The sequence below is a fragment of the Macaca fascicularis genome, chromosome 16, assembly GCF_037993035.2.
Source record: "Macaca fascicularis isolate 582-1 chromosome 16, T2T-MFA8v1.1".
NCBI classification, from domain to species: domain Eukaryota; kingdom Metazoa; phylum Chordata; class Mammalia; order Primates; family Cercopithecidae; genus Macaca; species Macaca fascicularis.
In genome coordinates, this window is record NC_088390.1 from 57,435,013 (window position 1) to 57,451,095 (window position 16,083).

The following is a 16,083-nucleotide window of genomic DNA, read 5'->3' on the forward strand; positions in this document are numbered from 1 at the left end:
CTTACCATGTAGGACAGAAAGCTTAGTGGAATTGTGTCTACCTGTTCTATGGAAAAACAGAACTTGTAAGCAATGAATGTACATATTTAGCCAACGACATTTTTCTAGGCAAAGCCTATTTTCTTTTTGCTACTCATAGTAAAATACAAGAGGATAGAAATAAATTGAAGAGGCTGAGCACAGTGGCTCACGCCTGTAATCCCAGCACTTTGGGAGGCCTGGGCGGGCAGATCACCTGAGGTCAGGAGATCGAGACCAGCCTGGCCAACATATAGTGAAACTCCATCTCCACTAAAAAATGCCAAAATTAGCTGAGTGTGGTGACGCACACCTGTAGTCCCAGCTACTTGGGAAGCTGAAGCAGGAGAATTGCTTGAACCCAGGAGGCAGAGGTTGCAATGAGCCAAGATCACGCCATTCTACTCCAGCCTGGGCAACAGAGTGAACTCCATCTCTCAATCAATCAATCAAGGAATAAATTAAAGAACTGTTAAAGGAACCAAGGATGGATGCCGTGGCTCACACCTGTAATCCTAGCACTTTGGGAGGCTCAGGAGGAAGGATTGCTTGAGCTGAGGAGTTTGAGACCAGCCTGGACAACATAGTGAAACCCTGTTCCTACAAAAAATGAAAAATAAAATTAGCCAGATATGGTAGCCATGCACCTGTAGTCCCAGCTACTTGGGAGGCTAAGGTGGGAGGATCACTTGAGCCCAGGAGGTCAACGCTATCATGAGCTGTGATCGCACCACTGCACTCTACCTTGGGCAACAAAGTGAGACTCTGTCTCAAAAAAAAGAAAGAGGCCGGGCGCGGTGGCTCAAGCCTGTAATCCCAGCACTTTGGGAGGCCGAGACGGGCGGATCACGAGGTCGGGAGATCGAGACCATCCTGGCTAACATGGTGAAACCCCGTCTCTACTAAAAAATACAAAAAACTAGCCGGGCGAGGTGGCGGGCGCCTGTAGTCCCAGCTACTGGGGAGGCTGAGGCAGGAGAATGGCGTAAACCCGGGAGGCGGAGCTTGCAGTGAGCTGAGATCCGGCCACTGCACTCCAGCCTGGGCGGCAGAGCGAGACTCCGTCTCAAAAAAAAAAAAAAAAAAAAAAAAAGAAAGAAAGAAAGAAAGAAAGATAAAGGAATCAGGACTTGACGATTTGGAAAATTTTCAGTCCATCCAGGTTGCAAAAGAGGCTAAAATTCAGAAGTGCCTGCCCAAAACTAACATAGAAAAAAGTCCAAGTATGGGACTACACAAACTTTTGCTGACATCTCAGAAAGATCAAAATGTCAATCATGAGTGATTAAAGATTGTATTAGTTTCCTAAGCCTGCTATAATTCAGTACCTCAAACTGGGTGGCTTAAACAACAAAAATGTATTGTCTCTGGCTGGGCACGGTAGCCCATGCCTGTAATCCCAGCACTTTGGGAGGCCGAGGTGGGCGGATCACTTGAGATCAGGTGTTCGAGACCAGCCTGGCCAACATGGTGAAACCCTGTCTCTACTAAAAATACACAAAAAATTAGCTGGGTGTGGTGGCGGATACCTGTAATCCCAGCTACTTGGGAGGCTGAGGCCCGAGAATCAGTTGAACCCGGAAGGCAGATGTTGTAGTGAGCCAAGATTGTGCCACTGTACTCCAGCCTGGGTGACAGAATGATAAGACTCTGTACCAAAAAAAAAAAAAAAAAAAAAAAAAGTACTGTCTCACAATTCTAGAGGCTACAAATATAAGATCAAGGTGTCTGCAGGGTTTGTTCTTATTGGAGTTGGATGATCTGTTCCATGCCTGTTCCCTAGATTCTGGGATTTAGTTTGCTGGTGATCTTTGGTGTTCCTAGGCTTGTAGAAGCATCACCCTTGATCTTCACTTCCACATGGCATTCTCCCTGTGTGTATGTCTGTGTTCAAATCTCCCCTTTTTAGAAGAACACCAGTCACATTGCATTAGGGGCCCACCTGACTCCAGGTTGACCCCATCTTAACTAATTACCTCTGCAACTACCCCATTTCCAAATAAGGTTACATTCCAAGGTAAGAGGTGGGTGGTTAGGACTTAAACATATGAATTGGAGGAGGGGGTGGAAAGGACACAATTCAACCTGTACTAATGCTATCTTCATAGATCTCACTTAAACCAGGGTGTCTCTAGGAAGCTTATGAGGTATTATCCCTTAGCCTTCTCAGCAGGCGCTGAATATCAAGAAGGGACTATTTTGGCCAGGCACGGTGGCTCATGCCTGTAATCCCAGCACTCTGGGAGACCGAGGCAGGCAGATCACGAGGTCAGGAGATCGAGACCATCCTGGCTAACACAGTGAAACCCAGTCTCTACTAAAAATACAAATATTAGCCATTCTCGGTGGTAGGCGCCTGTAGTCCCAGCTACTCGGGAAGCGGAGGCAGGAGAATCACTTGAACCGGGAGGTGGAGGTTGCAGTGAGCCGAGATCGCGCCACTGCACTCCAGCCTGGGCAACAGAACAAGACACCATCTCAAAAACAAAAACAAAAAAGATTAGCCGGGCATGGTGGCATATGCCTGTAATCCCAGCTACTTGGGAGGCTGAGGCAGGAGAATCGCTTGAACCCAGGAGGCAGAGGTTGTGGTAAGCCATTGCACTCCAGCCTGGGCAACAAGAGTGAAACTCCGTCTCAAAAAAAAAAAGAAAGTCTTTGAGTCCCCAAAATTTTAGTGGCAAAAAGCAGATTGATAAAACTTAGCTGCAGCCCAGGCACTGTGGCTCATGCCTGTAATCCCAGCACTTTGGGAGGCCGAGGCAGGTGGATTACAAGGTCAGGAGTTCGAGACCAGCAGCCTGGCCAACATCGTGAAACCTTGTCTCTACTAAAAATACAAAAAATTAGCCAGGCATAGTGGCAGATGCCTATAATCCCAGCTACTTGGTAGGCTGAGGCAGGAGAATCGCCTGAACCGGGAGGCAGAGGTTGCAGTGAGCTGAGATCGCGTCACTGCACTCTAGCTTGGGGAACAAGAGTGAAACTCTGTCTCAAAAAAAAAAAAAAAAACTTAGCAGCAAACATGTGCTATGTTTCATGAGAAAGTAAAGATGACTCAGGAGTTGGACCCAAGAGTACAGAGTCAAGGGCCATGAAGGGTTATTCCAGGCAGAGTCTTTCTCTGTCACCCAGGCTGGAGTACAGTGGCGTGATCTCAGCTCACTGCAACCTCTGCCTCCTGGGTTCAAGCGATTCTCCTCCTCCTAAGTAGAATCAGCCTCCTGAGTAGCTGGGATTACAGGCATGCAACGCCATGCCACTAATTTTGTATTTTTAGTGGAGACGGGGTTTCACCATGTTAGACAGGACGGTGTCGATCTCCTGACCTCATGATCTGCCTGCCTCTGTCTCCCAAAGTGCTGAGATTACAGGCTTGAGCCACGGAGCCCGGCCAAATCTTTCTCTTTACACACACACACACACACACACACACACACCCCTACTGGTTCTGTTTCTCTGGGAAAGCCCTGACTGACACAGGGCCTGTACCAGCAGCACTATGGTTTGAATGTATGTGTCCCTCCAAAATTCATGTCGTAACTTAAACCCCAAGGTGATGGTATTAAGAGGTGGGGACTTTGGGGATGTGATTAAGTCAAGACGGTCCCACCACCCCCACGAATGGATTAGTGCTCTTTATTTATTTATTTTTATTTATTTATTTACTGAGATGTAGTTTGTCTCTTGTTGCCCAGGCTGGAGTGCAATGGCGCGATCTGGGTTCACCGCAACCTCCGCTTCCCAAGTTCAAGTTCAAGCGATTCTCCTGTCTCAGCCTCCCAAGTAGCTGGGATTACAGGCATGCGCCACCACCCCAGCTAATTTTGTATTTTTTGTAGAGACAGGGTTTCTCCATGTTGGTCAGGCTGGTCTTGAACTCCCAACCTCAGGTGATCCGCCCGTCTCGGCCTCCCAAAGTACTGGGATTACAGGCATGAGTCACTGTGCCCAGCTATTACTTTATTTATTTATTTTGAGATGGACTCTCACTCTATTGCCCAGACTGGAGTCCAGAGGTGTGATCTCAGCTCACTGCAACCTCTGCCTCCCAGGTTCAAGTGATTCTCCTGCCTCAGCCTCTCAAGTAGCTGAGACTACATGTGCCCACCACCATACCAGGCTAATTTTTGTATTTTTAGTAGAGACAGGGTTTCGTCATGTTGGCCAGGCTGGTCTCAAATACCTGACCTCAGGTGATCTGCCCACCTCGGACTCCTAAATTGCTGGGATTATAGACATGAGTCACCACACCCAGCCAGGATTAGTGCTCTTTTTTTTTTTTTTTTTTGAGACAGAGTCTCGCTCTGTCACCCAGGCTGGAGTGCAGTGGTGTTATCTTGGCTCACTGCAAGCTCCGCCTCCCGGGTTCATGCCATTCTCCTGCCTCAGCCTCCCAAGTAGCTGGGACTACAGGCTCCCACCACCAGGCCTGGCTAATTTTTTATATTTTTTTAGTAGACACGGGGTTTCACCATGTTAGCCAGGATGATCTCAATCTCCTGACCTTGTGATCTGCCCACCTCAGCCTCCCAAAGTGCTGGGATTACAGGCGTGAGCCACCACACCCAGTCAATTAGTGCTCTTTTAAAAGAGGCTGAAGGAAGCTCCCTCATACCTCTTCCCTCCCACGTCTTACCCACTGTGAGGACACAACATTCATCCACTCCAAAGGATGCAGCAACCCGAGACATCTTAGAAGCAGACACAGCCCTTGCCAGCCACCACATCTGCCGATACCTTGATCTTGGACTTCCCAGCCTCCAGAACTGTGAGAAATCAATTTCTGCTGGGCGCGGTGGCTCACACCAGTAATCCCAGCACTTTGGAAAGTCAAGGCAGGTGGATCACAAGGTCAGGAGTTTAAGACCAGCCTACCAACATGGTGAAACCCCATTGCTACTAAAAATACAAAAATTAGCCCGACTCACCTGTAGTCCCAGCTACTCAGGAGGCGGAGGCAGGGGAATCGCTGGAACCCAGGAGGTGGAGGTTGCAATGAGCCGAGATCGTGTCACAGCACTCCAGCCTGTCTCAAAGAGCGAGACTCTGTCTCAAAAAAAAAAAAAAAAAAAAAAGAAATAAAAGAAAAGAAGAAAAGAAAAAAAAGAAAGAAATCTCTGAGGGTTTTTTTTGTTTTTTGGGGTTTTTTTTGTTTGTTTTTTTGAGATGGAGTCTCATTCTTTCACGAGGCTGGAGTGCTGTGGTGCGATCTTGGCTCACTGCAACCTCTGCCTCCTGGGTTCAAGAGATTCCCCTCCCTCAGCCCCCCAGGTAGCTGGGACTATAGGTGCGCACCAACATGTCTGGCTAATTTTTTTTTTTTTTTGTATTTTAGTAAAGACGGGATTTCACCATGTTGGCCAGGATGGTCTCAATCTCCTGACCTCATGAGCTGTCCTCCTCGGCCTCCCCAAAGTGCTGGGATTACAGGCATGAGCCACTGCACTCGGCCTTAAATTTCTGTTTTTTATAAATTACTCATTCTTAGGCATTTTGTTATAACATCTTGAATCGACTGAGACACTATCTGAGGGCTAAGCAAAGAAGGACAGGCCACGGGCAGTGAACCTCCCATGCCCGAATCACCTGTTTCCAGGAACTGACTTCAGCACTGAGTGCCTATCATCGGGTATTTGTTGGTCTAGACTTGACTGGAGAAGAAGAAAACTGCATTTGGGGCCAGAACTCCCTGGCCTGGTAATCCATTCTGCCCACTGACACCCAGTAAGTGTTAACAAGCACAAATGGTGGTAAATCACATGTTGTAATGCTGTCCATTGATGGCAAGATGGTAACCACAGAGTGCGGCCGGCCTGGGTGGGTGGGCACAGACTAATCCAAAGAAGACTTTTGCTGAAAAGTGACACCTTGAGTAAATGGACAGATGTTGATGTTTGGAGTGGGGGCCAGGGGGTCACTGTAAGATGAATAGAGACACCCAGCCTCCCACATGTGGGAAGTGACCAGGTCACGTTCTGAACGGGGTCAGAAGCTGAGGAATGATAGATGGACCAGAGTAATGAGGGATGCTTCCCCTGGAGTCAGGAACATGGAACTGAAAAATGAGGACAGTTGGTATTCAGCGTATGTGGAAATTACTTTTCTTGCTTTCTAGTTGTGACTTTGTGGAAATCAGTTGAGGAAGCCACTGAGTTGCTTTGACTGATGCACTGATTTCACAGCTGGGGTTTTTCTTTGCCTCACGCTGGGCCCAGGTGAGAGGATATTCGTTAGTGTAGGCCAGCACCATGGTGGATCAAGTCCTTGGGAGAATGCCAGGCAATGCAGACCTGGGCAGGTGGAACTTTCTTTTTTCAGATGGAGTTTTGCTCTTGTTGCCCAGATTGGAGTGCAATGGTGCGATCTTGTCTCACCGCAAACTCTGCTTTCCGGGTTCAAGCAATTCTCCTGCCTCAGCCTCCCAAGTAGCTGGGGTTACAGGCATGCGCCATGATGCTCGGCTAATTTTGTATTTTTAGTAGAGATGGGGTTTCTCCATGTTGGTCAGGCTGGTCTCGATCTCCCGACCTCAGGTGATCTGCTTGCCTCGGCCTCCCAAAGTGCTAGGATTACAGGCGTGAGCCACCGTGCCCTGCCAAGTGGAACTTTTAAAGAGCAGGAATGTCGGCAGGCCGTGGTGAGCGCTGGTGGCTTGGCTTAGCAAATAACGTCCCAGACAATCCTAGACCACAAAATAGTGTTCACCCTGGAAAGCTACACAATTAGAGCTTCCAACTTCAACTGGTGACAAATTAAGACTCCCTTATTTACCTTCTTCACCCTCAAGAGGCCACATCTTTCTGCCTAGGTGGCTCCTGCGAGGAGAATGAATAGAATTATGTATTGGGAGATGATGTGACATGTTTGGGTTGGGTCTATTAAGAACCACACCCAGTGTCTTGAGTGAAAGAACAAGGGCCTTTTCAAAGGAATTGGTTTTTTCCACCTTTTTGTGATCCAAGTTTCCAGACCCTAGGGAAGGGTGAAGGGGAGAACTGGGGACTTCAGCTCAGGAGACCATTGCAGAGAGTCTGAAAGCTCCACAAAACTCAGGTATGCACTCTAGTGACAGGAGCTACCCTACCAGTTGAAGCACCGGTGGTGGGATGGCAGGAGAGCAGCAGACAGCAGGGGAGAGCAGCAGACAGCAGGGGAGAGCAGCAGACAGCAGGGGAGCAGGGGAGAGCAGGGGAGCAGGGGAGAGCAGAGGAGCAGGGGACAGCAGGGGAGCAAGGGAGAGCAGGGGAGCAGGGGAGCAGGGGAGAGCAGGGGAGCAGGGGACAGCAGGGGAGCAGGGGCAGCAGGTGAGCAGGGGAGAGCAGGGGAGAGCAGGGGAGAGCAGGGGAGAGCAGGGGAGAGCAGGCTTCCTGAAACCCAGGACCTGGCAGAACTGTCTGCAGAGCCTTCTGCCTTCTCCGCATTCCCCCAGACCACCCCTTTCATCACCAGATGGTCCCTCTGCCTGCCCTAAGCCCATGGCTCCCTGACCTCCCTCTCCATGTGCTCAGCGGGACCTGGGCCTTGGGCGCAGGCTTCTACTCCCCTGGCCTGGCCTTGCTCCTCACTTCTGTGCTCTAGACTGATGTGTAGGACAATTACCTGGGGAAAATGTTTCCCATTGTTTTTAAAATTAGGCAGCAGGCTTTAGGAAGGAACCCTGAGTCAAAATTTCGTGCTACACATACACTGGAGTCTTCCCCCTCCTCATTTATAGCTGAAGAAACCGACTCCAGGACAGCAATGGCCACCCAAGGCCACACTGAAAATTCTTGGTAGAGCCGAGGCGACATATCTGAGCAAGTCAGCTCAGGCCCTCACCAGAGCACCCCTTCCCCGCTTCCTCATTCTTCCTCTTGCATACCGGTATTTCTCTTACTCCTCTCTTTCAAAAGAAATTCTTGTTTTGTTTTGTTTTGTTGTTTTTGAGACGGAGTCTCACTGTGTTGCCCAGGCTGGAGTGCAGTGGTATGATCTCGGCTCACTGCAACCTCCACCTCCTGGGTTCAAACGATTCTCCTGCCTCAGCCTCCCGAGTAACTGGGATTACAGGCATGCGCCACCACTCCCAGCTAATTTTGTATTTTTAGTAGAGATGGGGTTTCTCCATGTTGGCCAGGCTAGTCTCAAACTCCCGACCTCAGGTTATCCACCCGTCTCGGCCTCCCAAAGTGCTGGGATTACAGGTGTGAGCCACCGCGCCCAGCCCAGAAATTCTTATTTGTTCACATGTTAAAGGAGAGATGCCATCAATATAGAGACTGATCCAGAAGACAGCAACAGATTCCAAACAAATTTTTTTTCTTTTTCTTTTTTGAGCTGGAGCCTTCCTCTGTAGCCCCGGTTGGAGTGCAGTGGCGCAATCTCAGCTCACTTCAACCTCTGCCTCCCGGGTTCAAGCGATTCTCCTGCCTCAGCCTCCCGAGTAGCTGGGATTACAGGCATGTGCACAGCTAATTTTTTTTTTTTTTTTTTTTTTAGTAGAGACGGGGTTTTGCCATGTTGGCCAGGCTGCTCTCCAACTCCTGACCTCAGGTGATCTGCCTGCCTCGGCCTCCCGAAGTGCTGGGATTACAGGTGTGAGCCACTGCACCCAGCCCCAAATTCATTTTTATGGGATATTTGTTCTTTAATTGTATGTTGAATGTAGCAAGTTTCCATCCTAAGTTGGGTTTGTCTTGTGCTGAGACACTGGCTTCCTCTGAGCACCCCATGCCAGATGGCAGGGACCAGGAAGTCTGGGAAGCAGTTTCTTCACTAGTGGATAGGCCACACACAGATAATCAAGAAGCAAATGTTCAGGCTCATCAGGCTAAATACTTCTGGGGCCTACAAATAGAGTGAGAAATGCAAAGTACCACTCCTCTCCTTGCCCAGATAAATGGAACAACTAGACCAACTAGACCCTGGTTTCCCTCCAGGCTATGCCAAGATTTGAAGGATTCACATCTTCACTGCTGCTGTCTAGCACGGTGTATCTGCCTGAGAGACTGTCTCTCATTTCCTCCCTCTACTGCCCAGGCGGGTCTGGTCCTGCTGATGGATGCTTCGTCAAGTCTGAACATAATAATGGCCCTTCCTAGGCTGCTGCGTAGGACCCAACTCCCAGCCCACTACCTTCATGCAGCTGGAAAATCAGGTCTTCAGCTTCCCCAGCAAGTCATCTCAAGGTGATAGAAATAGGGGCCATGTATTGGCTGGGCATGGTGGCTTATGCCTGTAATCCCAGCACTTTGGGAGGGTGAGGTGGGTGGATCATCTGACGTCTGAGGTCAGGAATTTGAGACCAGCCTGGCCAACATGATGAAACCCTGTCTCTACTAAAAATACAAAAATTAGCCAAGCATGGTGACATGTGCCCATAGTCCCAAGCTACTTAGGAGGCTGAGGCAGGAGGATCGCTTGAACCTGGGAGGCGATTGGATTGAGCCAAGATCGTGCCACTGCACTCCAGCCTGGGCAACAGAGCAAGACTCCATCTCCAAAAACAAAAAGGAAATAGGGGGCTGGGCACAGTGGCTCATGCCTGTAATCCCAGCACTTTGGGAGGCTGAGGCGGGCAGATCACTTGAGGTCAGGAGTTCAAAACCAGCCTGGCCAACATGGTGAAACCCCATCTCTATTAAAAGTACAAAAATTAGCCGGGTGTGGTGGCAGAGGCCTGTAATCCCAGCTACTCGGGAGGCTGAGACAGGAGAATTGCCTGAACCCAGGAGGCGGAGGTTGCAGGGAGCCAAGATCACGCACCTGTAATCCCAGCACTTTGGGAGGCCGAGGTGGGCGGATCACGAGGTCAGGAGATCGAGACCATCCTGGCTAACACAGTGAAACCCCATCTCTACTACTGTCTCTACTAAAAACACAAAAAATTAGCCAGGCGTGGTGGCTGGCGGGTGCCTGTAGTCCCAGCTACTCGGGAGGCTGAGGCAGGAGAATGGGCGTGAACCTGGGAGGCAAAGCTTGCAGTGAGCTGAGATTGCACCACTGCACTCCAGCCTGGGCAACAGAGCGAGACTCTGTCAAAAAAAGGAAGGGAGGGAGGAAGGAAGGGAGGGAGGGAGGGAGGGAGGGAGGGAAGGAAGGAAGGAAGGAAGGAAGGAAGGAAGGAAGGAAGGAAGGAAGGAAGGAAGGAAGGAAGGAAGGAAGGAAAGAGGGAAGGAAGGAAGGAAGGGTGGCCATGTATGGGGAGAGCACTGCTTAGAAAATGGGGTTCTTGTCATAACTCAACCTTTATCCCAACCCACCTTTCTAGGCCAACCGTGCAGCATCCCTTCAAAACCCAGCTCACATATCACCTTTCTGTATTCAATTCTTCCCCAGGCAGAGATGGCCCCTCCTCTTCTCCCTGTCACTCCTGAACTCTGCACATAACTGTCGTTACAGTACTTACTTATCCCATTGTTTATAACTAGTGGCAGACTTGTTTGTCTCCTAGTCCTGTGAGCTCCTCAAGGGAAGAAAATTGTCTTGGTCATCTCATTTTCTAGTTATAGCACATGGCAGGTATTCAATATATAAACAAATAATTATGGAATCTTTCCAAAACAAGAGGGTGGGGCGGAGTGATTCTTTCTTTTCTCCCTTCCTTCCTTTCTTCCTTCCTTCCTTTCTTTCTTTCTTTTTCTTTTTCTCTCTCCCTCCCTCCCTCCCTCCCTCCCTGCCTCTCTCTCTCTCTTTCTCTTTTTTCGACAGAGTATCGCTCTGGTTGCCCAGGCTGGACTGCAATGGCACGGTCTCAGCTCACTGCAACCTCCGCCTCCTGGGTTCAAGCGATTCTCTTGCCTCAGCCTCCCAATTAGCTGGGATTACAGGCACCTGTGACCATGCCCAGCTATTCTTTGTATTTTAGTAGAGACAGGGTTCCACCATGTTGGCCAGGCTGGTTGCAAACTCCTGACCTGAAGTAATCCACCCATCTTGGCTTCTCAGAGTGCTGGGATTACAGGCATGAGGCACGTCGCCTGGCCTTTTTTGTTTTTTGAGACAGTTTCTCTCTTGTTGCCCAGGCTGGAGTGCAATGGCATGATCTCGGCTCACTGCAACCTCCGCCTCCCGGGTTCAAGCGATTCTCCTGCCTCAGCCTCCCAAGTATCTGGGATTACAGGCATGTGCAACCATGCCCGGCTAATTTTGTATTTTTAGTAGAGACAGGGTTTCTCCATGTTGGTCAGGTTGGTCTCGACCTCCTGACCTCAGGCCATCCGCCCACCTAGGCCTCCCAAAGTGCTGCGATTACAGGCGTGAGCCACCGCACCTGGTGGGGCTGGGTGATCTTAAAGGTCGCCTTCCTTACCTAAGAGTTTGTGATGACCCCAATCTCATTTCCAGTATTGATGATCCAAATCTCACTTTCAGGCACAGAGAAATCAAAGACCCAAGATTCCCAAACCCTCAAATCCATGTTTGATCCACACGTCCCAACCTAGTTGGGCTCTGGGACATAAAGAAATTATGTCTATACATTTTGGACACGGGTGTATGAGTGCCCAGTAGAAAGGATGTTGGGGTTAGCGATGCCTGTCTTCCTCCTGTGAGCATGTATCAGTCATCTAAAAGCATTTTGGGGTCTGTCATGACAGTGTCCCAATAAGTTGGTGTTTCTCTGATAGGAGAAATGATGGAGGGATTCTCCAAGGGAATGGGCATGGAGGCAAAGCGTATCTAGAGGGGGTGAGTGATTTGCTAAACCACGCACATGTTGAGGAGTGATGGAGATTCTCAGTTAGTATTCTCAATTCCCCCAAGAAGGTCTTGACTAGGCTAAGGTTTACAGTCTGCCACAATGGGGGCAACTGGTCATTTCTTCTCTCTTTTGTTTGAGGGCAGAGCAGGAATCTAGGAAGAGCTAGTTTTGAGGGACTTTCAAGTAAAGGATCCTCCTTGATGTGGTTTGAAACATTGCCGCTGTGTGTTTGGATAAGGCTAAATTAGCCCTCCATAAAGACTGGGAACGAAGAGATGTCTAAATATAACTTGTGGGACACAGACTGAGAAAAGCCTGTGGGTACAGTGGAAGAACCCAGCCCAAGGTATAAGACAGCAGGAAAATCAAATCCAACTCTCTTCGCCACTTTCCAGCTTAGGGTTTTTTTTTTTTTTTTTCTTGGGACAGTCTTGCTCTGCCACCCAAGCTGGAGTGCAATGTTGCGACCTCAGCTCACTGCAACCTCCACTGCCCAGGTTCAAGCAATTCTCCTGCCTCAGCCTCCCGAGTAGCTGGGATTACAGGTGCCCGCCATCACACCTGGCTGATTTTTGTGTTTTCTTTTTTTTTTTTTTTTTTTTTTTTGAGACGGGGTCTCGCTCTGTTGCCCAGGCTGGAGTGCAGTGGCCGGATCTCAGCTCACTGCAAGCTCCGCCTCCCGGGTTCCCGCCATTCTCCTGCCTCAGCCTCCCGAGTAGCTGGGACCACAGGTGCCGCCACCTCGCCCGGTTAATTTTTTTTGTGTTTTTAGTAGAGACGGGGTTTCGCCGTGTTAGCCAGGATGGTCTCGATCTCCTGACCTTGTGATCCGCCCATCTCGGCCTCCCAAAGTGCTGGGATTACAGGCTTGAGCCAACGCGCCCGGCCTGATTTTTGTGTTTTCAATAGAGAAATTTTTGTGTTTCACTATATTGGCCAGGCTTGTCTTGAATTCCTAACCTCAAGTGATCCACCCGCCTTGGACTCCCAAAGTGCTGGGATTACAGGCGTGAGCCACGGTGCCTGGCCCCAGCTTAGGGTATTTTTTAAAGATAGAGAAAAAACACAGCAGTAGGTTGGGGGTTATTATTCTCATTGGCTGTGGTAGATGAGGTATTTTTAGGCCTCACCCAACTCATCTGTAAAAAATAAGTTAATGTTTTTTGAATGCCTGCTACTGGGACCAAGGGTTAGACATAGCTCATCTCAGTGTCCTCTATCACCCTACAAGGAGAGAATACCATTTACAGATGCGGGCCCAAAAAGATCACTGTGCTAGCCCAAAGTCACACAGCTGATAAGTGGCAGGGCAGAGGCCTCATTGTGTCTCCCAGTACAAAAATAGCAGTCTCTTCCTGCATTACAGAATTGTGAGAATGAGAAGACAATGAACTGGAAAGCACATCTTAAAACACAAAGTGCTCCACGAATATAAAGAATGACCGTCTGTTGTGAGACAGCCCTGGCAGTTATGAAAGCACGTGTGGTTTTGTCAGAGGCATTTGAACCACAGCGACTCCATCTTGAATAGGGGCTGGGTAGAATGAGGCAAGAGCTACTGGGCTGCATTCCCAGATGGCTAAGGCATTCTAAGATTCTAAGTCACAGGATGAGATAGGAGGTTGGCACAAGATGTGGGTCATAAAGACCTTGCTGGCTGGGTGCGTTGGCTCATGCCTGTGATCCCAGCACTTTGGGAGGCCAAGGTGGGCGGATCGCCTGAGGTCAGGAGTTTGAAACCAGCCTGGTCAACATGGCGAAACCCATCTCTACTGAAAATACAAAAATTAGCCAGGCGTGGTGGCAGATGCCTGTAACCCCAGCTACTTGGGAGGCCGAGGCAGGAGAATTGCTTGAACCTAGTAGGCAGAGGTTGTAGGCAGAGGTTGCAGTGAGCCGAGATGGGGCCACTGCACTCCAGCCTGGGTGACAGAGCGGGACTCCATCTCAGCAGGAAAAAAAAAAAAAAAAGACCTTGCTGATAAAACAGGTTGCAGTAAAGAAGCCCGCCAAAATCCACCAAAACCAAGACGGCCATGAGAGTGAACTCTGGTTGTCCTCAGTGCTACACTCCCACCGGCGCCATGACAGTTTACAAATACCATGGCAACGTCAGGAAGTTACCCTATATGGTCTAAAAAGGGGAGGCACGAATAATCTACTCCTTGTTTAGCATATCATCAAGAAATAACCATAAAAATGGGCAGCCAGCAGCGCTCGGGGCTGCGCTGTCTGTAGAGTAGCCATTCTTTTATTCCTTAATTTTCCTAATAAACTCGCTTTCACTTTACAGACTCGCCCCAATTTCCTTCTTGCACGAGATCCAAGAATACTCTCTTGGGGTTTGGATCAAGACCCCTTTCCAGTAACAGTCTGACCCAGAAGCATGGAGCCACCTGAAGGACCCTTGGAAATGTAGCCCTGATGGGTGACCCACAGGACTGAGTCTCACTGGATAAAACAAAACTGTGTAGAGACCAGGAGAGCCACCCAAGCGCCTGCAGTGAAGCAATTTTAGAAACAGACATAGAGAAGGGCCCAAGAGAAGTGGGATCAAACCAGGTCTCTGGGCATTTCTGCCCCTTCCAGATGCCATAGAAGAAAATGCCATTGTGTGTATGTGTGTGGGGAGTGTGGGTGGAGTGAAGTCTGGAGCTGCCAGGCGGCCAGTGTCTGGCAAGGTTGTTCAGGTGATTTGTGGAGCCAATGGGTGGGAGCCCCACACTCTGGGCCCGTAGAGAGCAGCTTTTATTAGAAACCTTCCATTTTTCTGGCATTTCCCTAATGTAGCCAAGCCACTCTTGGCACGCGCGCGCACTTCTAGATGTTCTTAGCCCCAGAGTGGATTTGATTTGAGGTAGGATAGTGGGGTGTTGGAGAAAGGGCACGGGGCTGGGAGACACAAACGTGGGCTCCAATGAATCAGCCCCCGTCTCTGGGCCTCGGTTTCCTCATCAGCAAAGCGCACAGGGTGGACCCATGAGCTCTTAGACCCCGCTGAGCCACAGGATGTCAGATCCTGTGATTCTCCGATTGGCTCTTAAGGAGCAAGGGAACTGTCAGCCCCGGACGGAGGCGTCGCTCTCAGACCCCAGCTGAGGCAGCGGAGGGGACGCCCAGCTGAAGTCGTCTGAGCCCCATCCCCCGCTGGGGCCCCCAGGTTGCCGACTCTCAAGTGCCCGCGCTCCAGTGAGCGAGTGTCAGGAGCCGACGCAGAAGGCGCCCTCCTACGGCGAGCAGCGGGCAGGGGCCTGCGGGGCACAGTGCTCGGGGCGCCCGGGGACGGGACGTGGCGCCTGCCGAGGCGTGGCCGGGGTTGGGTGGGGGCTGCCGCCGGGCGCCGGGTCCCCGCCGTGGGGCGACTCGTCCTTCCTGAACGTGCCACGCTCCGCGGTCGCTCGACCACAAACAAGGAAGCTTGGGGGACGCCCGGCGGGCGCCGAGGCCAGTGCGAGGCCGGGGCTCCGCGGGGAGGGCGGCCGGGGCAGCCTCGTGGGCCGGGACGGGACGCGAGGGCGGCATTGCTCTGCTCACTCAGCGGCCCGGCCCCCACCCCCGACGTCTGAATAGCTGCTGTGTCTCGGCGGATCCGATTGTTTCACTCCGAGACTGGCTGGCTCTGTGGAATTTCCAGACACCCCTGTGGGACAGGTCCCGGGGGCGGGGGAGGAATCTGTTTTCCGGAAAAGCCAGGCACCAATCCTCGTTGCCTCTCCTCGTTTGATCCTCTCAGGCCGCACTGGCCTACGGATTTGGCAGGAACAATGCCCCATCTTACAGATAGCGAAACTGAGGGGAGATACGTCCAGCAGAAAGGAGAGGAGAATTCCCACCCGCCCTCAGTCCGGGCCTGGAACGCCCTCGGTTGCGGGCTCAGAATGTGACAGGCCCGTCGCCCTCTTTCTCTGGCTGCAGCCTCTGCTAAGGGGTTGGCAGGTGTCAAGGATCTCCAGCGCACGGGGGAGGGAGACCCTGGATCCTGTTCTGGGCTCCCCTGGCTTCCTTTTGCGAGGTGACTCCACCCTCCCCTTCCTGCCTTTTTCCCCTACCCCTCAGGGCACAGGCCTGGGTGACAAAAAAAAAAAAAAAAAAAACGAGGGCTCTAGTCCTGGCAGGGCCACAGCTTCCACTGAGATCTCCATTTCCTCGCTGCATCCCGTCGGTGCTGGAGGCTAAGGACCAGCACTCCTGTTTTCTCATTAATAAAGCTAACTAAGGCCCCACGCAGTGGCTCACGCCTATAATCCCAGCACTTTGGGAAACTGAGGTGGGTGGATCACCTGGAGTCAGGAGTTCAAGACCAGCCTGGCCAACATGGTGAACCCCATCTTTACTGAAAATACAAAAATTAGCTGGATATGGTGATGCACGTCTGTAGTTAC

General features: G+C 50.7%; 1 protein-coding gene across 1 annotated transcript in view; it reads left to right on the plus strand.

Moving 5' to 3' along the window:
• The window catches only part of ZNF652 (zinc finger protein 652), a 96,010-nt gene extending 81,538 nt beyond the window's left edge, over positions 1-14,472 (plus strand). The window contains exon 6 of the mRNA XM_074019370.1: positions 13,995-14,472. Within this exon, the coding sequence (XP_073875471.1) occupies positions 13,995-14,101 (107 nt within the window). The 3' untranslated portion in view covers positions 14,102-14,472. The remainder of the gene's footprint in view (positions 1-13,994) is intronic.
• Positions 14,473-16,083: the final 1,611 nt, after the last annotated feature.